The sequence below is a fragment of the Anguilla rostrata genome, chromosome 11 (assembly GCF_018555375.3).
Source record: "Anguilla rostrata isolate EN2019 chromosome 11, ASM1855537v3, whole genome shotgun sequence".
Taxonomy (NCBI): Eukaryota; Metazoa; Chordata; class Actinopteri; order Anguilliformes; family Anguillidae; genus Anguilla; species Anguilla rostrata.
In genome coordinates this window covers 35520760-35543382 of record NC_057943.1, presented here as the reverse complement: position 1 = coordinate 35543382, position 22623 = coordinate 35520760, and the positions used below count along the sequence as shown (strand labels likewise).

Genomic DNA, 22623 nt, shown 5'->3' with positions numbered 1-22623 from the left:
CGCTGATACCCACAAACTGCTGACGATGCAGATCAACGAGGTAAGCCGTCACATAGCCTTGAAGTGGCTCACCTGAAGCTGATCAAGTATTAGCCTTGGAAGCTTAATGTCACCTTCATTTAATGAGGTGAGTTTGTTGTATTGTTTACTTAGGGTCTTAGATATCGCATTCAGATGTTTCTGTTTAAAGAACAAAAATACGCCTCATCAAGTTTTACCTCCAGAAGTTGTATCCATGTTTATTACCCACTTATTCTTCAAAAAAATGAATTCAATATTACTTTCAGTTGGACCTTTTTCCTACAGCAATTTCCAAAGCAATTTGAGATAATTGTGCTCAAGGAAAGAAGTCTTGCCACAATATAAAAACTGATAGATAATATTACTGTGTAAGCTGCTTTGGAGTTACTTCAATTATTTGTTTATTTATTAATGTATTATTATTTCGATTTTTGGTTTAGACCAGAAATCCACTTAATGCCCCTATATCCAGTCCCTGTAAAGCCAGCTGGCCTTAAGAAACTTCTCTAAATATCCTTCATCACACACAAAGACGGTTTGGAATATACGAGAACATACACTAACACAGACTGTTTCAAAATCCCAAGAGGTGGACTGTCCCATTAAGTCACAGCTTTTATGGGCTGAACCTTCTGCACCACAGTGACATCTGCTGGCTAATGAAAGTCCAACCCACTGGTTGTGAAAGTGCAGAGTTTATTAATTTCATATCACTCTGTTGACTGTTGTGGAATAAATTCCTGTGCTCAATCAGGATGCCATATTTACTACAGTAGACATATTAGAACCTTTAGATTAGAACTCAGCTAAAGGCCCTGGAAAGGATAAGTTACAGTGTAAGAGTATATGAATTTAGAGTACACAAGAGGCTTCACCTACCCAGAATCTGGGGGTGCGTTCCAACCACTTATTTTTTTACCTCCTTGCTTCCTGTCCTTGCCTCCTTTCCTAGTATGGAAGGCCAAATCCTTGGCTGACCCGGAAATTGATAGAGGTGAGCCATCTTTGAGGACATGTTAAATGCTACTTCAAGGAGTTAGGAGGTTCCTGAAGAATTCTTGAGCTAGGAAACACGAGTAAATCCTTTGCTTGAAATAACAAAGGATGCACTTGTTCCAATTGCCTTATACACATTTCCTCAATTCCTCTGTCCCCGCATCCTTTCCTTGCTTCCTTTCCTCGTGTCCTCCGATCGGTGGAGCAAGGAGCAAGGAAAGGAAGCAAGGAAATAAAATAAGCGAACGGAATGAGCCGACATTGACACAACGTGATTCCAGATGTAAATTTCACATATTTGGCCTCCCGTACTAGGAAAGGAGACAGAGAAAGAAGAAAAAATAAGTGGTTGGAATGCACTCTGGGGCAGTAACAGCCTGCCATGTGGGTGGAGTCTGAGCCAGAGACAGCCTTCCCCCCTGTGTGGGCGGAGTCTGGACTGGAGACAGGTCCCCCATCTGTGGGCGGAGTCTGGGGCAGTAACAGCCACGCTCCCCCCCTTGTGGGCGGAGTCTGGACTGGAGACAGGCCTCCCCTCTGTGGGCGGAGTCTAGGGCAGTAACAGCCCCTCTGCAGTCATGCCAATGAATTAAATTCACTGGCATGACTGCATATAAGTAATATTGCCTAATCAATTACCAATGAAACAATTATCAAAGACACGTAAGATAAATAATTAATAGTGTGGACTAAAATTAATAAATACATTAAAAATAAAATGGAAACCTTCAGACAACCTACAGGTTGAATGAAAACACTAATAAGGACAGAAATGTGAACAAATGGTTTTCTTTATTAGCGATAAAGCTGGAAGGCAGGAAGATCCATGACTGACCCAGATTAACACGTCCAGCCTGTTGTCCCACATCCCCCTCCGAGAGCTGCCTGTGCTTACCCTCCCCTCCAGCAGCAGGGGGCGCTGTTTGCCTCAGGGCATGACTGCATCCTTTGGATCATGGCGGTTATACCTGTTCTGATTCCCTGGAGCTCGATCCTTTCTCCAAAAGGAAAGTCAGGCCGGAGGTGTGTTTCTGGATCTGTTGGCAAAGGGCAGGTAATTTCGCACTGTCACAATAGTACACGGATAAGTAGACAGTGTTTTTGTTTTTTTTCTTGCGGATGTGGACAGAAGGTCTTTTGTTTCACGGAAAAGGGCATTGAATCAGCGGCTTGTGGTTAACAGCAGGCGAATGAGCAGCCACACAATAACTGATAAAAATTTAACGGCAAAAACAATCGCAAGACAATTTGACGCACAGCTTCCCTGTCTTTACTGTAAGTAGCCGCTCTTTCTCGCAGTCAGTGTACGTGACACGAATCCGTTTTCAGACTCACCTTCCATTGGAAGAGAGATGAGCTCTCGCTGTCCGCAGAGAAAAACTGCATTATGGGAATTACTCTTTTGATGGATATAAGTGGCTGAGCTGCTGCTCAGAGAACTGAGCCAAATGAAACAAATCAAATGAATGAACCTAAAGCAACATTTGAGAGCAATTCATATTTGTGACTTTTGCTGAAACTCAAGTGCCACTAAAAAGAGATTTTATCCACAATTTCAATAATATATGCATATTTTATTTTTAAATATGCTTTTATGCATTTCCAAAAAGACCACTAGTTGTCAGTATATGTTTAAAATAGACCATATGCTTCCAAACACTCTGAAAATGTGTGTGGATGTTTGCATGCAGCCATATGTAAAGAAATGCAGGTCTGGTGTAGGAATGGGTTTAAAGTAATAATAAAAGAATATGGTTACTTCACTGTGTAAATACAGCACACAACAATGAAAAACAGCAAAACAATCTAGAGACAGTAAAAGGGCTGTAACCCGTTACTGATCATTCAATCTTTCACCCATTCATATCTCCCTTGCGAATTATTCACTCACTCATTCACCTCTTCCTTACTGATAATTCACTCACTCACTCATTTACCTCTCCTTTGCTGATTAATCGCTCACTCACCCACTCACCTATACCTTACTGATTATTCACTCACTCACCCATTCACCTCTACCTTACTGATTATTCACTCACTCATTCACATTTTCTTTGCTGATTAATCACTCAATCACCTCAACCTTACTGATTCACTCACTCACTAATTCCCCTCAACCTTACTGATTCACTCACTCACTAATTCACCTCTACCTTACTGATTCACTCACTCACTCACTCATTCCCCTCTACCTTACTGATTATTCATTCACTCACTCACTCATTCACCTCTTCCTTACTGATAATTCTCTCACTCACTCATTTACCTCTCCCTTGCTGATCAATCGCTCACCCATTCACCTTTCCCATACTGATAATTCACTCAGTCACCCATTCACCTCTACCTTACTGATTCACTCACTTGCCCATTCATTTCTCTCATACGGATTATTCACTCACCTTTCCTTTACTGATTATAGACTCTGTAGTGAGTAGCCTGTGTCTTGAACACCAGCCTGGCAGTGGGGTACTTAATGGTAATGGTTGTGGACTTGATTTGACATTTTGATTTGAAATTGACTGAATGCACCCCTAGTTTTTTGTATGTCACAAACAGAACCAAACTGAAAATGTGTGCAGTTATTTTTTAGCCTTTCTACATTTCAAAACCTTTATTGAATTCATATAACAGAACATTTGTTTTTTGCCATTTAAAGTGGTACATAACAGAATATTGTCATGAACTACATTTCAGTGTCATTTTTAGCCTTGGCACACGCCTCAACCTTGCTGGGCTATGCAATTACACAGCTAATCAAATACCGTACATAAACCTGAATAACTCAAGTGTAAATCAAAACAGCCACCATGACAACCAGTTAGAATCTCAGGTTCCACACATAATGGAAACTAGACATTGGAATAGAGATATATTCCACAGATTAATTTGCATATTCAAAAAATCAGACCACTGGAATTTACATACTCTCCATCGCAACCCCCAAGAGACTGGTTTCTCCCAACTGATCCACCAAATTCCCCATATTTAAAGAACTAAAAAAAAATTTTGACCAAAAATTTGGCTGATATATTTCGATATCCTTAAAATCTCATAAGACCTTCCGAGCCTCCTTTTACCATAAACCCCATTATTTTTCTTAAAAACAGGAAACTGCTCGAACAACACCCATTTTCCCCAATCTGGACATTTAGGGCTGCAATAGTCATTACTGGTGGTGTACCAGTAACAGTAGGGGAGAGTGATTCTACACCAGAGAGGGACTGTAGTGTACCAGTAGAGGGTGTGATTGTAGACCAGAGAGGGACTGTAGTGTACCAGTAGAGGGTGTGATTGTAGACCAGAGAGGGACTGTAGTGTACCAGTAGAGGGTGTGATTGTAGACCAGAGAGGGACTGTAGTGTACCAGTAGGGGAGAGTGATTCTACACCAGAGAGGGACTGTAGTGTACCAGGTAGGGCAGAGTGATTCTACACCAGAGAGGTTCCTGCTGATCGCCTGGATGGAGGCCTAAAAACTCAGAAAGGATGGACTTAGCGCCCCCCAGTGGTCAGACATATAACTCAGCTGTCTCATCGGGGTCGTTTCACTCTGTTACGGTCGACCCTGACCACAGTGGTGCTGACCCAGTGCAGCTAGCCAGGAGGTACCGGACCGGATCGATGCCACCAGCATTACGAATGCTTGACGTGCAAGTTCCAGCTCGAGCTCCGTTACGTCACGTACCCAGGCTGGCAGAAACAGAAACGCGTTAAGCTATCCGTTTGCAGTGAGGTGCCCGACGTGGGGCTGTGCGTCTGTCAATAAAAACAACCCAGTAAGAGTGCTGGATTACGTACATTTATTTCCTTCATTTTAACACACTACGGGAGTAGCATGATGTGATTTATAGGATAAAATCCATAATAACAATAATAATAATAACAACAACAACAATAAGAACTGAGTTATAATAAGAACTGGTTCAATAAATTATAAATAATGAATTTTATTTATTATTATTATTATTATTATTATTATTATTATTATTATTATTAAAAATGCTGGTTAATATAATCCAATGGTTGCTTGGTAATTAGTAGATCCACACATCACGCTAGACGTACTTATTTCTGGACATTACCTATTTAATGAGCAGCTTACTACATGATGACCTCTGTGTATTATTACCACCGAAGGCATTGACATAAAGGCAGTATAGAAAGCCCTGTGAAATAACGTGTTTTAAAAGGGTATCTTACCCAACCAACTGCACAAAAACGGCACTTTGATAACAAAGCGTATTCTCCCAAATTCCAAAAAACGAAATCTGACAACCACATTAATCATATTCTGGTGATTTATATTTTGATGGCCATTTAAATTACTGTCTGTGCATTCATGTAAATACATTTTGTTTTTATAAATACGATAAATTTCACCTTATAGCTCCGTCAGAGTTGGTGCATGTAACTTGCTTTTCTTTTTAAATCCTTGATGACACACAGAAGTGTAGCTAAGGAAGCCATTACATCAGGCAATCTTCATTTTCATCATCATCTCGATCTTCAACATCGCTCCGCTTGGACCCACCAACATGCGCGCCTACTGCAGCAGCTTGAAGGAAGGCTTCGTTCCCACGGAATGAAACCTGATCCCGTTTCTCTCATAGGGCGAAAAAACAAACGGCTCGTCATGGCCACAAACAAAACCACACGTCTTCGAAACAAAAAGAAGCTTACGCCAGAGCGGTCCTCACAGGCACGCCGTCGCGAAAGGGAGGAGAACGCACACACCCGTCCAGGCCGACCGCCGCGGCGACCCGCTAGCCGGTCCCTCTCGGGCGAGGCCGCCGGTCCCACGTTCCGCCCGGCCTCGGCGGTTCAGTCGGGCGCCCCGAGCGCGAGCGTTTCACCCGAGACCGGGAGCGAGGAGGGGAAAGGGGCGGGGCCAGCTGCTCAGCTGGGCAGAAGCCACACCTCCACAAAGTCCCAGTGTTTCCACAGGCAGAAGAGGACCAGTGCCAGGAGCACGGTGGCCGCCACGCGCTCCCGCGTCTTCATCAGCGGCGTGATGAAGTTGGCCAGCGTGGAGACGAAGACCAGCAGCACGGCCATGAGCGCCAGGATGACGTTGATGAACTTGCCCAGCAGCGCCCGGGCGTTGGCGTTCTCCACCCCCTCCAGCTGCACCACCTGCTGCTGCTGCTGCTGCAGCTCCAGCTTAGTGATGCGCGTGAGACACGACTCCACTGCTTCCTGAAACACACACACACACACACACACACACATCAGCTACTTATACATACACACACACACACACACATCAGCTACTTATACATACACACACACACACACACACACATCAGCTACTTATACATACACACACACACACACATCAGCTACTTATACATACACACACACACACATCAGCTACTTATACATACACACACACACACACACACACATCAGCTACTTATACACACACACACACACATCAGCTACTTATACATACACACACACACACCAGCTACTTATACACACACACACACACACCAGCTACTTATACACACACACACACACACAGATAAATAATCATACATATACACCTACATGCACATATATCATAAGCTTCAGACTCATAAAAATACACATACTTCATACACATGCATGCACCTCAGCTTCACTCATGCAAACACACATCAGCTACATACACACATATCAGTTTGAGCTCGATATAAATACACAGACACAATCACACACATACATACATACATATAAACAAACACATTAGCTTCAGCTTCATAAAAATACATATACATGCATACATGCGCACATGCTTTTACAAGGTTACCATTCCTAGGACAGACATTAATAATGGATCACCTACAGGAATAAAGAGTCATATATTACGGATGGCAGCTGCTTCAGCCATTGGTGCGGCTCACCTGGATGTCTCTGGCCCTCTCGTATGACTGGTACGCTACCTTCTCCTCCATGCTAGCGAGTTCCTGCTTCAGATTGCTCATTTCATTCTGGTGCAGCTCCGTCAGGTCATTCAGCTGCTCCTCAAGGCGTTCGTACCTAAAGAATAAGAAAGATCTCACATTTCTGCTACACATATTACAGTCACTTAGCACACACTCTAATCCAGAGTGATTTAAATTACAGTACAGTCACTTAGCACACAATCTAATCCAGAGTGATTTAAATTACAGTACAGTCACTTAGCACACACTCTAATCCAGAGTGATTTAAATTACAGTACACTCACTTAGCACACACTCTAATCCAGAGTGATTTAAATTACAGTACAGTCACTTAGCACACTCTAATCCAGAGTGATTTAAATTACAGTACACTCACTTAGCACACACTCTAATCCAGAGTGATTTAAATTACAGTACACTCACTTAGCACACTCTCTAATCCAGAGTGATTTACACAACAGTACAGTCACTGAGCACACTCTCTAATCCTAAATGATTTACAGTACAGACACTTAGCACATGCTGTAATCCAGAGTGATTTACATTACAGTACAGTCACTGAGCTGTATCAGTGTTAATCTCAGGAATACAGAAGTGCAATATTACCAAGAAGGCACAGAAGGTCCATTGATGATCAATATGTGCACAGACAAATGAACAGACTGAAGAATTGACACATTTCTTTCCAAATAATAACTATTAAATGTTATTTTATGGGGTGTATAACATTACATATTCTTCCCTACTCAACCCTGCTTGCTATCTTCCACGTGGTAAGTGCTGGCTGAGTAACAGTGTGAGTCAGGTGTCAGTATACCACAGGCTGGGGACTATTCTCAACCTCAACAGGGCCTGAGCGAAAAGCAAACAAGGAAATGCAAGAGACAGCAGATGTAGCTGGATGGTAGAGAAATGTACAGCATCACTGGAAGGGTATACAGCACCACTGGAAGGGTATACAGCACCACTGGGAGGGTGTACAGCATCACCGTGGGCGTGTACAGCATCACTTTTGTTTTTCCTCAATCCAACAAAACCAGTTAAACTAAAGTAAATGTCACTATACAGCTAACCTGTCTTTAAACAGCTATACCTGAGATGCATTACTTTCCCAAAACTAAATCCAAAAAGATTTAAAGATAAAAACAGGGTAGCAATAGAAGGTCCACTTCTGTTTCTGTCAGTTTTGGGTGCTGGGTGGTAATCCTACACCTGTTCTACACCTGCTTGCCTAACATCTGTCCTACACATGTCTGTCTTCACAGGTCTGACCTAGACCTTTCTGTCCTACACCTGTCTATCCTACACCTTTCTGTCCTACACTGGTCTGTGGTACACCTGTGTTACACCAGTCTATCTTTACAGGTCTGTTCTAGACCTTTCTGTCAGACAGAGGCTTTATAACAGCTCATTCAGACAGACAGAGCCTTTATAACAGCTCAAACAGACAGACAGAGCCTTTATAACAGCTCAAACAGACAGACAGTCTTTATAACAGCTCACACAGACAGCTCTTTACAGACAGACAGAGCCTTTATAACAGCTCACACAGACAGACAGCACCTTTATAACAGCTCAAACAGACAGACAGTCTTTATAACAGCTCACACAGACAGAGTCTTTATAACAGCTCAAACAGACAGTCTTTATAACAGCTCACACAGACAGACAGAGCCTTTATAACAGCTCACACAGACAGACAGAGCCTTTATAACAGCTCAAACAGACAGTCTTTATAACAGCTCACACAGACAGACAGAGCCTTTATAACAGCTCACACAGACAGACAGAGCCTTTATAACAGCTCACACAGACAGACAGAGCCTTTATAACAGCTCACACAGACAGACAGAGCCTTTATAACAGCTCACACAGACAGACAGAGCCTTTATAACAGCTCACACAGACAGACAGAGCCTTTATAACAGCTCACACAGACAAAGCCTTTATAACAGCTCACACAGACAGAGCCTTTATAACAGCTCACACAGACAGAGCCTTTATAACAGCTCACACAGACAGAGCCTTTATAACAGCTCACACAGACAGACAGAGCCTTTATAACAGCTCACGCAGACAGACAGAGCCTTTATAACAGCTCACGCAGACAGACAGAGCCTTTATAACATCTCACACAGACAGAGCCTTTATAACAGCTCACACAGACAGACAGAGCCTTTATAACATCTCATTCAGACAGACAGAGCCTTTATAACAGCTCACACAGACAGACAGAGCCTTTATAACAGCTCATACAGACAGACAGAGCCTTTATAACAGCTCACACAGACAGACAGAGTCTTTATAACAGCTCACACAAACAGAGTCTTTATAACAGCTCAAACAGACAGTCTTTATAACAGCTCATACAGACAGACAGAGCCTTTATAACAGCTCACACAGACAGAGCCTTTATAACAGCTCATACAGACAGACAGAGCCTTTATGACAGCTCAAACAGACAGACAGAGCCTTTATAACAGCTCACACAGACAGAGCCTTTATAACAGCTCAAACAGACAGACAGAGCCTTTATAACAGCTCACACAGACAGAGCCTTTATAACAGCTCATTCAGACAGACAGAGTCTTTATAACAGCTCAAACAGACAGAGTCTTTATAACAGCTCATTCAGACAGACAGAGCCTTTATAACAGCTCACACAGACAGACAGAGCCTTTATAACAGCTCACACAGACAGAGCCTTTATAACAGCTCACACAGACAGACAGAGCCTTTATAACAGCTCAAACAGACAGACAGAGCCTTTATAACAGCTCACACAGACAGAGCCTTTATAACAGCTCAAACAGACAGACAGAGCCTTTATAACAGCTCACGCAGACAGACAGAGCCTTTATAACAGCTCACACAGACAGACAGAGCCTTTATAACAGCTCACACAGACAAAGTCTTTATAACAGCTCAAACAGATAGACAGAGCCTTTATAACAGCTCACACAGACAGAGCCTTTATAACAGCTCATTCAGACAGACAGAGCCTTTATAACAGCTCATTCAGACAGACAGAGCCTTTATAACAGCTCACACAGACAGAGCCTTTATAACAGGTCAAACAGACAGAGTCTTTATAACAGCTCAAACAGACAGACAGAGTCTTTATAACAGCTCACACAGACAGACAGAGCCTTTATAACAGCTCAAACAGACAGACAGAGCCTTTATAACAGCTCACACAGACAGAGCCTTTATAACAGGTCAAACAGACAGAGTCTTTATAACAGCTCAAACAGACAGACAGAGTCTTTATAACAGCTCACACAGACAGACAGAGCCTTTATAACAGCTCAAACAGACAGACTGAGCCTTTATAACAGCTCACACAGACAGAGCCTTTATAACAGCTCACACAGACAGAGCCTTTATAACAGCTCACACAGACAGAGCCTTTATAACAGCTCAAACAGACAGACAGAGCCTTTATAACAGCTCACACAGACAGAGCCTTTATAACAGCTCACACAGACAGAGCCTTTATAACAGCTCACACAGACAGAGCCTTTATAACAGCTCAAACAGACAGACAGAGCCTTTATAACAGCTCACACAGACAGAGCCTTTATAACAGCTCACGCAGACAGACAGAACCTTTATAACAGCTCACACCGACGGTGTTTCGGGCCCGTACCTGTATCTCTCCTCCTGGAGGCACTGGGTCATGTAGGAATAGTCGCTGTGCAGCTGGGACTTCATGTCTTCGATGTCGTCCTCCAGGTTGCTTTGGCCGGCCTTGATCTGGCGCAGCTCCTCCAGGAGGACGTCCCAGGAGCCGTGCAGGTGGTGGTGGTGGGCGTCCAGCGCGTTGGATTTGGGGCTGCTCACGGGCGGGGCCAGGCCCCCCAGGCCGGCGGCGGCGGCGCCCGCCCCCGAGTTGCTGCCGGCGGCCGAGCCGGAGGTGGCGCTGGAGCACTCGTCCTCGCTGCCGTACTTGGGGCTGGAGACCAGCGTGGCGCTGCCGCTGAGCGCCCGGGGGGTGTCCTCGGGGAGCGGGTCCTCCAGCGTGTCCTTCAGCTGGGCGATGTTGTCGGCGCTGCCGAACTTGTTGCGGATCAGGCTGGCGAACTCGCGCGGCTTGGACACCACGGCCGCGTGGGACAGGGCCGACACCCCTCCCTTCACCCCCTCCACCACCCCGCCCCCGAAGCCGCTGATCCCCGCCCGCACGTTGGCCCGCACGTCCTTCAGGCCCTGCTGCATGTCCCTCAGAACGTCCTTGGGCTGCCGGGAGGGTCCGTTCTACAGAGAGAGAGAGAGAGAGAGAGAGAGAGAAGAGGGGGAGAGAGAGAGACAGAGACAGGGAGAGAAAGAGAGAGGGAGAGAGGCAGTAGAGAGAGATAGACAGAGAGATACGAAGAGAGAAAGAGAGTGAGAAAGAAGAGAGCTACGTGACCATTTAGGACTGATTTTTACTTTGACGTTTGTTATTTTATTTCTCTTTAACGGGACTTGCATATGATTTTTCGGTAATATTCACAGTGTGTGTTTGAGGCTATAAAGAGGAAGGGAGAGAGAGGGAAGAGAGAAAAAAATGGAGGGCATATGAGGGGAGGCGGGGGAAGAGAGGGGAAGGAAGGGGTGAGAGAGGAGAAAATGAGAACGAGGGAGGAGGAGAAGACAGATGAGTAACAGAAGCTGTTATCCACAACCCACAGCATGCTATTGTTACCCTGAGGGGAGAAACATCCTTGCGCAGCGATGCACCGACTGAGGCAGAACGGTGTAGGTGGCTGCGCTCACGTCCCTGCATCACACCTCCATATCCTGAGAGCGCCTGAGACCGGGCTCTGAACGCACCAGCGCAATACCTCCACTACCAAAAACAGACTAGCAGCCTTTCAGCAGCGCAGACAGGCCTGGGGCAGTTACGGCTAAGAGGAAAGAGGCAGGGGTAGTTATGGCTAAGTGGAAAGAGGCAGGGGTAGTTATGGCTAAGAGGAAAGAGGCAGGGGTAGTTATGGCTAAGTGGAAAGAGGCAGGGGTAGTTATGGCTAAGAGGAAAGAGGCAGGGGTAGTTATGGCTAAGAGGAAAGAGGCAGGGGTAGTTATGGCTAAGTGGAAAGAGGCAGGGGTAATTATGGCTAAGTGGAAAGAGGCAGGGGTCGTTATGGCTATGAGTAAAGAGGCAGGGGTAGTTATGGCTATGAGTAAAGAGGCAGGGGTAGTTATGGCTAAGAGGAAAGAGGCAGGGGTAGTTATGGCTAAGAGGAAAGAGGCAGGGGTAGTTATGGCTAAGAGGAAAGAGGCAGGGGTAGTTATGGCTATGAGTAAAGAGGCAGGGGTAGTTATGGCTATGAGTAAAGAGGCAGGGGTAGTTATGGCTAAGTGGAAAGAGGCAGGGGTAGTTATGGCTATGAGTAAAGAGGCAGGGGTAGTTACGGCTATGAGTAAAGAGGCAGGGGTAGTTATGGCTATGAGTAAAGAGGCAGGGGTAGTTATGGCTATGAGGAAAGAGGCAGGGGTAGTTATGGCTATGAGTAAAGAGGCAGGGGTAGTTATGGCTATGAGTAAAGAGGCAGGGGCAGTTATGGCTATGAGGAAAGAGGCAGGGGTAGTTATGGCTAAGAGGAAAGAGGCAGGGGTAGTTATGGCTATGAGGAAAGAGGCAGGGGTAGTTATGGCTAAGAGGAAAGAGGCAGGGGTAGTTATGGCTAAGAGGAAAGAGGCAGGGGTAGTTATGGCTAAGAGGAAAGAGGCAGGGGTAGTTATGGCTAAGAGGAAAGAGGCAGGGGTAGTTATGGCTAAGAGGAAAGAGGCAGGGGTAGTTATGGCTATGAGGAAAGAGGCAGGGGTAGTTATGCCTAAGTGGAAAGAGGCAGGGGTAGTTATGGCTAAGTGGAAAGAGGCAGGGGTAGTTATGGCTAAGTGGAAAGAGGCAGGGGTAGTTATGGCTATGAGTAAAGAGGCAGGGGTAGTTATGGCTAAGCGGAAAGAGGCAGGGGTAATTATGGCTAAGTGGAAAGAGGCAGGGGTAGTTATGGCTAAGTGGAAAGAGGCAGGGGTAGTTATGGCTAAGAGGAAAGAGGCAGGGGTAGTTATGGCTAAGAGGAAAGAGGCAGGGGTAGTTATGGCTATGAGTAAAGAGGCAGGGGTAGTTATGGCTATGAGTAAAGAGGCAGGGGTAGTTATGGCTAAGTGGAGAGGCAGGGGTAGTTATGGCTAAGAGGAAAGAGGCAGGGGTAATTATGGCTATGAGTAAAGAGGAAGGGGTAGTTATGGCTATGAGTAAAGAGGCAGGGGTAGTTATGGCTAAGAGGAAAGAGGCAGGGGTAGTTATGGCTAAGTGGAAATAGGCAGGGGTAATTATGGCTATGAGTAAAGAGGCAGGGGTAATTATGGCTATGAGTAAAGAGGCAGGGGTAGTTATGGCTATGAGTAAAGAGGCAGGGGTAGTTATGGCTATGAGTAAAGAGGCAGGGGTAGTTATGGCTATGAGTAAAGAGGCAGGGGTAGTTATGGCTAAGTGAAGAGGCAGGCGTAGTTATGGTAAAGGGTGAAGTCCAGCCCCTCCCACTCCTCACCCCTTCAATCCCTCAGCCGGAAGGGCTACAGAAACGCACTGTGACTCATCGCAGCAAATAAACTCCGTTAAAGAACATGACCTGGCAGCTCGCTACACGGTGGGCTTGTGAAATACAGCAGAAACAACCATAAAGTGCACGCGCTCGCCCACCCAATCTTCCCCCACACCTCCACACTCTCCACAGGGAAACCCTTTTCGGTTATTTACGGAACCTCTATGGTAGGTGTGAAAAGTGTGAGAGCCTCCAGACCGAAACAAAGAGCCCTGGAACTAGCCGAGTTCCTCTGAGGAGACAGAGGAGCCTTTTGGAACCCTTTCTGGTATAAAGGGGAGTTTACTCCAGCCAAAATCAGTACTTCATTTGTTGTACTAATATTAATAATGTAGGGTGCTGACTAAAGATCTTGATGTCAATGGGTCAGCGCCCAGCCAGATACAAAGGTTAACTCGGTGTGATATGTTTACAGAGATAGCACAAGCAGGACCATTGATGTACTCTTTTGTTATGATTTTGTCTGTATTTAATGACTTTTTTCTCGATCTTTGGATATATGAAGGGAAAAGTGGAATAGTCTGGGGAGAGTCGTCAACACAATCTTATGCACTTCATCGCCATTCAAATACATACATTTTACACCATTGTCTGTCGCCATTATTGAACAAACTGTACAGTAAACCGCATTCGCTTTGGCCTGGCATTCCTCTTTGACTCGTACTACTGCACACCGAGCAGTTTTAAGGTCCTAACACAATTATGTCTATGCAGGCTACACAAGCCAGAGGCATGTACATGTCTACCAAGATGGATAGCGATTTGTATAGAGTCACACTATTAGCGAAAAGCAGTCACCTCCTTCTATGCATAGCTGTTAGCACAGAGGAGAGGTTAAATCACTATTTTGGAGTCAGGAAATGAAGATAGCATTAAATGAATCCCATTCCAGGAGCACCATGCATCTCATCACTAAAGCATCACATATTGTATATACTTAAGCCCACAGCAAAGAAAATGTAAAAAATGAAAACAGTGCTGCCACCCAGGTATAACTCCTCCTCAGAATGGACATAATGGAAAATTTAGAGGCTGCGGTGCAGATTAAACTAAAATAAAGCTCCAAACCTTCAGTTATGTCTTAAATAATGCAACTGCAACGTCAGAAACATACAGAAAACAAAAGATTTGCTACCAATACACATAATTTTCTTATTTAAAAGACACCTGCATTCACTTCAATGAGAAGAGGGGTTGCATCCCAATGACATCACTGCTTCACATGGTTCTTTTTTTTTTTTTACAGACAGCTGCAAAATGTTTTTCTTTTTGTTAAGCTCCCCATATTAAAAAATGACAGCTTAATTCCAGAATTACTTTATCTTGGCAAATAGTCTGGTCAAAATTGCTCATGAATCACATGGAAATCCATTTTTGTTGTGCATGTGGCTTCACGCAGGATTTCCGGATGCAAGATTTCTGCAGCTACCAGCAGCATGCACCTCTTTGGGCTCAGGGGGGAAGCGTCTGCTACGCCTAGTAAGTTACAAGAGTTTTGTCGAATTGCCACATTATACACTGAAAGCCACCAAATCTGGACTCGCAAAACACAAAATCAGCACCTACTATTCATTACAAACCCCTGGGCTTAGCAAAAGAAGGGGGGGAAAAAAAAAAATTCCAGTGAGCACGGACCAGGCAGGAGGTGGACTTTACCTGCTCGATCTCCTTCAGCTTCTTGTGGTAGTGCTCCAGCTTCTTGTGCAGGTGGGCGATGGTCTGCGCCGACTTCTGGTTCTTCTTCTCGAAGACCTGCTTGATGCGGGCGGCCTGCTGCTTGTCGGCGTTGTGCGCCAGCTTCAGGTACTCGGCCACGTTCTCGTCGCGCGCCTCCTGCTCCACGCGCACCTGCTCCGTGATCTTCAGGACCTTCTGCTGCAGGTGCTGGAGGGCGGCGCGGGTGCGCTGGGGGTCCGGAGCGTCCGGGGCGTCCCCGCTGATGTTCCCGTCCGAGCCCGTGTGGCCGGCGGACGGGGGGAGGCACAACGTGCTCATCTCGCCTTTATCCAGCTAAGGAGCCAGGAGAGGAACAGGACCGCGCTCAGACACCTGGACCACCGGCAGGACCGCGCTCAGACACCTGTACCACCAGCAGGACCGCACTAAGATACCTGGACCACCAGCAGGACCGCACTAAGATACCTGGACCACCAGCAGGACCACACTAAGACACCTGGACCACCAGCAGGACCGCACTAAGACACCTGTACCACCTGTACCACCAGCAGGACTGCACTAAGACACCTGTACCACCAGCAGGACCGCACTAAGACAACTGGACCACCGGCAGGACTGCGCTCAGACACGTGTACCACCAGCAGGACCGCACTAAGATACCAGTACCACCAGCAGGACCGCACTAAGATACCAGTACCACCAGCAGGACCACACTAAGACACCTGTACCACCAGCAGGGCCGCACTAAGACACCCGCAACACCAGCAGGACCGCACTAAGACACCCGTACCACCTATACCACCAGCAGGACCGCACTAAGACACTTGTACCACCGGCAGGACCGCACCAAGACACCTGGACCACTGGCAGGACTGCACCTTAATTAATAAGTAAACTGCCAGCTTTTAGATAGGCCAGTGCTTGTCATAAATGAGCCTAACACCCCCTAACACCACCCCCCTACCCCCCACCTTTTTTACCTCACCTAACTGAGCATCACTCAATGAGGGCAAACATGGCCTACCCTCCAGCTGCTGGGTAAGGTATTTATGCTGACCTCAGGAGGTGGGATGCAGTTGTTTATGGAGCCTTGGGGAAGAAGGGTTTTCCTCTTTTTCTGGTAGTGATTCCTCTGTTGTGTGTTCACTACATCTGAGTTTTTCTGGAGTTTTTCCCTTTTGTTCCTGTGTCGCTGAAACTGGAAGAGGGTAATACTCTGGCTAATCGGACTCTCTCTTTTCCGGTAGATTCTAATTAAAGTCTTGTTTAATGTCTTCTGTTTGGTAAATTATAAGTAGTGAGCCTACATTCAATAAAGAATGTATGATATCAGTTCATTATTCTGATCGACTGCTTCTTATTTAATAAATTATTTAATCTTAAGCCCTGATACAGTTTGTTTCAACTTGTTAGTCGATTTCACATGGTTACTGTAGACTGAATCTATCTACGGATTTGGCCATTTAATTGCTAATTGTCATTTTCAATCATTTTTATTAAATTAAATCACATAATTAAATCACATAAAATATATTTGATATGTAGGTTAAATGTTCTATCTTAAGGGTTCTAGCACTTGATTGTGTTCAGTATGCAGAGTGCTGAACATTTTAACAAGGGCACTGACTGCTGGAACCACTGGATTCAGAAAATAAACATTTTTACTTTATCCTCACTTCCCTGACTAGCCTAAAATTCATTTTCAAGTGAAACAGTGAATCAATGGTATGTGTGACAGCCCCTGTTTTAAGGAAGAATGTGTACAGTTGCGTTTAAGGCCAGATGAGGTGGCACTAGCTTTAGATTTAAAAGGAAAAACTGAATTGGTAGCTGAGTTTCACAATTGCAGAAAAGCTTAGAAAATTATTTGATGCAATTTTAGAAAATCTAGTTTTTTTTTTGTTACCTTATATCAACAACTGCTTCAAAATAGCCCTGCTGTCAGTTCACTTGCATGAAAAAACACTCTGTGGAAATAACAGAAAAGGCCCGGATTCCAAATGAAACGCTTCACTTAATGTTAATTCTGCCCAGGCACAGAAGCCAAGCCGCAGAACAGAGCAGCGTCACTGACAGCCTGTGTGGGAGAGATCCTCCTATAATTACAGCAGGGAGGATAAAACACAAAAATAAAAGAGTGCACCTCATTTCACACCTACATCACACTGTACCAGCCATTTACATTCACAAGGAGCTTCTCTTATCGGCCTCTGGGTTCGAGCTCGCTTGCTAATAATCAGAGTGTGCCCCGTCAGGCCCCCCCTCACCTCTCCTAATGTTCTCTCTATCATAATGTTGTCACCCCCATTGTTCTACAGTTCCCATCTGAGGCTCCTACCACGTCCTCATGTTGCCACCCTCATGGTTCTCTCCCTATCATACGGTTCTCTTCCTGTTCTTAAGTCCTCCTAACGCCATCCTAATTGCCCAGTTCAGACCAAAGATATGCAACATAACAAAATCATTATAGACTGTTGCAGAGAGGAGTTGCAGCAGTGTGACCTATCTGACCATTATACACTGTTGCAGAGAGGAGTTGCAGCAGTGTGACCTATCTGACCATTATAGACTGCTGCAGAGAGGAGTTTCAGCAGTGTGACCTATCTGACCATTATAGACTGCTGCAGAGAGGAGTTTCAGCAGTGTGACCTATCTGACCATTATACACTGTTGCAGAGAGGAGTTGCAGCAGTGTGACCTATCTGTCTCAGATCCGATGCTGGCGCTTGTTATTGCAAGCAAGATTGAACTTGTCTGATGGAAGGTGGCCAGTTTTTAAATGCTGGAAAGAGTTGTCAGTTGCAGCTCATCAATTGGGTTTAAGGCTTTTATGTCTAGTCTATCTCCACCCTAAGGTTCTAACCCTATCCTAAGGCTCTAACCCCATCCCAAGGCTCTAACCCCATCCCAAGGTCCTAACCCCATCCCAAGGTTCTAACCCTACCCCAAGGTTCAAACTCCACCCAAGGTTCTACCCCTGCCCTAAGGTTCTAACCCTATACCAATGTTCTAACTCTACCCCAAGGTCCTAACTCCACCCAAAGGTTCTAGCCCTGCCCCAAGGTTGTAACCCTATACCAAGGTTCTAACTCCACCCAAAGGTTCTAGCCCTGCCCCAAGGTTCTAATTGCACCCTAAGGTCCTAGCTCTGTTGTATCTCCAGTTCCCCACAGTTTTACCTTCTCAGCAGCTCTGTCGGGGTCCTCGGGCCCCCACTGCAGGGTGGGGTCGATGGTCAGCAGGGCAGTGTCAGTAGTGGAGGACGACCGGGGCCGGCTGTGCTGGGGGCCCAAGCCAAGCGATGCCTCCTGGGCCCCGCGGCGCGCCAGGTGGGGGCTGCCCCCTTTGGGGCCTTCGGCGGCTGGGTTGCTCTTGGTCCGGCGGCTGCTGCTGTGCAGGCTGGCCCCCCGGCGGATGGAGGGCCTGGCGCGGATCTGCTGCAGGACACGGTTGAACGCCGTGGGCCTCGCCGGGAGGTCATGCAAGGACACGGCGTAGGACACGCGGTGCATCTCCGGCGAGCGCTCCTTCTCGTCCGCGGACTCGTGGTCGGAGCAGGCCCCGGCCCGGCTCGCCCCCGTGCCACAGTCCTGGGAGCTCTGCTGCTCGCGCTCCCGGGAACGTCGCCGGCTGTGGAACAGGTGCTTCAGCCCGTGGCCAAACATGGAGCCTTCCGACAGCTGCTGGATCTTCTGCGCAATTGGAGGCAGAACCACGATTCAGTACCGAAAGCGTGTTTCAGTACAAAGCCATGTTACGGCACAGAACCACAGCCCGAGAGCTAATCAGCCTCAGCCTCTGCAGGTATTAAACCTGAAACATACTTTTAAATGAAGGCAAGACGGAATAAAGCTTATAAACAGGAGAGTCACACCAGACTTCCATCACCCAAAGTTCTGCAAGGTTTCCTGCACACACTGGCTCAGAAAGTAGAATAATACTGCACCTCATTTTAACCTATAACCTAAACCTATTCACCATTGCGCAGGTGGCTTCTCATTTTTGAGTCCAATTAGGTAAAAAAATAAATAGCTTTTTTTCCCCCATCCTCTGTGAAACTAAGATGAAACCAGTCTGAACAGAGAAGAAACTAGAGGCATTTTATGAATTATTTAAATATAAAACGCGTATGCATAGTAACAAAGTACTTGCAATGTGACACTACACTGGAACTACAGCTAAAATAAAGCCAAAAAAAAAGAAAAAGAAAAGAAAACCAGCAATATCTGAAACTACCTTTACTTCTACTTTGAGTAGAGATGACAGCGGACACCAGTACAACTTCAGTGGTTTGGAATGTACTTCATTGATGGTGCACTATTAGACCCCTTAGAGCAGGGCTGCCTCACCCTGTTCCTGGAGATAAACCATTCAGTAGGTTTTCATTTCAACCCTAATTTGGCAAACCTGATTCTACTAATTAGCAGCTCAATGAGATCTGTGGCGGATGAATGAGGTGTACTTTGTTAGGGTTGGAGTGAAAACCTACAGGATAGTAGATCTCCAGGAACAGGGTTGGGCAGCCCAGCTCTAGCTGTTGAAAGAGGTGTGCTTTGTTAGGGTTGGAGTGAAAACCTACAGGATGGTAGATCTCCAGGAACAGGGTTGGGCAGCCCAGCTGTAAGGTGTGCTTTGTCAGGTTTGGAGTGAAAATCTACAGGATGATAGATCTCCAGGAACAGGGTTGGGCAGCTCTGCTCTAGTTGTTGAATGAGGATGTGTTTTGTTAGGGTTGGAGTTAAATCTTACAGGATGGTAGATCTCCAGGAACAGGGTTGGGCAGCCGTGCTCTAACTGTTGAATGAGGTGTGCTTTGTTAGAGTTGGAGTGAAAACATACAGGATGACAGATGTGGTTATAATCTCTGAGTGTGTGCAATGTGGTTATAATCTCTGAGTGTGTGCAATGTGGTTGTGTGTCTCAACTAGACACCCAAAGGACTGCAAGAGTTGTGCAGGGGGGGGGGGGGGGGCAACTTTCTTCTTGTAGACACCACCCCATATCCATCCCTGTCAGGTGTACTGACAGATCAGTGCATAGGGAAAAAAATTAGTTCAAACAAGGAAAAGTAATTCAAATGACATGCAAATGTGAGCAGGAAATGCAGTTTATAGAACACCGAAAAGCAAAGCACTTGAGCACACTAAAAATAAATCAATCAACTTGCGGATATTCTGTTTGATTTTTCATTTTACATGTGTGCCAAATTAAAAAATGAAAAAGCAAGTCTATATACTCCTCGCTAAAAGTTAGCGCGTTATTTAGACCAAACAGACTTTGCTTTTTCATTTCCACTTTGGCACAAAAATGCCTCCATAGTTTCCAGTCAAGTTCCTATTGACGTCATTCGACTTGAGGTGTCTGAAAATGACACCAGTGTGTAGACTACATCAAAACGAACAATGAAACCACCAACATTTCTGGAGCAATTACAAAACTACACAAATTACGTTGCACGTTCGCAACAAACACAGTGCATAAGAAAATCGGACTGTCTCTAGGTACTCCCAAATCCCTAACTATTTTAGGGCTATGTACCAGACTAAGGTGTATATTAATTACTCTCACGAAATGTTATAGTCGTTTAATGCACGTTAAATTTCAAAGTCTTGAGGAAACGCTGACCACAATTTATGTAAGGCTGGACTGTTCCTCACGCGTGTAAAAATCCACAAGGTTACACCTGTCCTGCGCATATTGCGGTGCAGGGACCACGCCTTTACTCCCACGTACAATGCACAGCATGGATGCAGAAGCAAAGAAAATACCTTTAAATCGGGTGGTTTACTCCTCGTCAACGCAGTATGCTGACTCGGGGCCGTGCTGCTTAAATCGGGGTTGCCCCCCGGGTTGTCCCCATGTTTCACCTCCAAGATAAACACACTCGGCGTTTCTTCATCTCCAGCCCTACCCTCGGTCGGGTTAATGGTGTCCACAACCGAGGTGAAGTCGTCCGATTTGCAACGTTTCATCCTCTTTTATTTGTTCAGGCTGCTAAGATGCCGTTGTTAGCTAGATAAGGATAACTATAACAAATACGTCAATTCAACAAGGTCGAGTTTCTCACAGATATTGGCTTCGACACGCCTTGCTAGACTGCTCAGCATCACAGCTAGCGATCGACCTACACAAACCTAGCTAGCTAGCAACCTATTGATAAAGAACATAAAATGCATGCAATCTGAAATGGCGACAGGTATGATGTGCAACTAGCATCTGTCTACATACAATAATAATAATATCGCTGGTTACGACAGGCAGACATTACAAATTGTCTGGCTACATTAAGTGGCTTAGTTGCTTAAGGTAGGTGCCAACAGGCTACTAGATTCGCCAGCTAGCAAAAAAAACTTTTCACTAGCTAGCCCTTCCTCCAGGGGACACAACTACCGACCAGCTAACTAGCATCCTTTCCTGAAAACAGTAGTTCGTATTACAGAACCGGACAAACCAAACAATGTGATTAGCTAGCTAGCAAACATAACGGTATCTGTCTGAGTACCGCCCCAGCTAGCTTTAGCCAGCTGACCACAGCTCTTGTAGCTGTTGATATTAGTTAGGCAATGTGCTAGTCTAACCTTAAAATTAAACTAGACCCGAGAAACTAAAATAAAACGACGAACGCGCACACAAATGCTCTCTATCTGAAGATTAGCAGGAGGTTACGGCGATTAACTGTAGACTATAACGGTCTAGTTAGACTAGACTAGTCTGCTAAATGCGTTATTGAAGAAAAACCCCAGTAGCTTGAACAAGGCAAGCTAGGCAGAAATCCAGCGAGGCACCTCACACCTCATCAATTATTAAAAAGCGACAGGATCGCTAGGTTTATTTAATGAGCGAACTAAGCTCATTTATCTCCCAAAAGAATCCAAGAACATGTTGCTTTCTGACATGCTCCACTGTCATTAACTATATTTTGTTTAATAAATTATATTCCGCTGTAGTTGTGTTAAGCATCATCCACCCAAAAGGACCTGCTAGCAAAACTGCGAGTTGCGGTGCTGGTGTTGTATTCAGGTCTCAAATGGGAAGAAATTATTTTGCCAAGAGGATGTCATCGGGGGGAAAAGACCAATCATCCTGGCGCTGTAATATTACTTATCAAAACACTGCCTTTGTTAATATCCAATCCAATGCTCTTCATAGAACAAAATATTTATTCAAGTATGGTTGCCCCACCATTCAGCTCTATAATACCGCAGAACCATTGCTTTGTTAATACAGTACTCATTGCTAATGCTCTCAATCAGCAGAGATATTGCATTCTGTCCCGTTTGATCCTCATAATTTTCCTGATTTTGAGATGGTCCGGTGCCATTCTCAGGTGACTGTAGTAACTGTAGGAAAACGTTCACTGAAGAGTATGTGAATTCTAACATCTTGATATAGATATATAGTCTTTGTGAC

At 45.4% G+C, this 22623-nt stretch overlaps 1 protein-coding gene across 4 annotated transcripts; it reads right to left on the bottom strand.

The window, feature by feature from the left end:
- Nucleotides 1-3587: 3587 nt before the first annotated feature.
- Nucleotides 3588-22582, bottom strand: LOC135234732 (transmembrane and coiled-coil domains protein 2-like). 4 transcript variants are annotated; one of them, XM_064299616.1, is made up of 7 exons: nt 20982-22582; nt 18393-18905; nt 15193-15546; nt 11415-11453; nt 10593-11200; nt 6902-7037; nt 3588-6212 (listed from the first exon to the last, which is right to left on the bottom strand). In XM_064299616.1, the coding sequence occupies exons 1-7, from the start codon at nt 21183-21185 to the stop codon at nt 5913-5915; spliced, it is 2154 nt and encodes a 717-aa protein (XP_064155686.1). In that variant the 5' UTR covers nt 21186-22582; the 3' UTR covers nt 3588-5912. The 4 variants fall into 4 exon arrangements, with proteins under 4 accessions (XP_064155686.1, XP_064155687.1, XP_064155689.1 ...); XM_064299617.1 differs by having other exon boundaries at nt 11439-11453; XM_064299619.1 differs by lacking the exon at nt 20982-22582 and adding an exon at nt 19450-19850.
- Nucleotides 22583-22623: the final 41 nt, after the last annotated feature.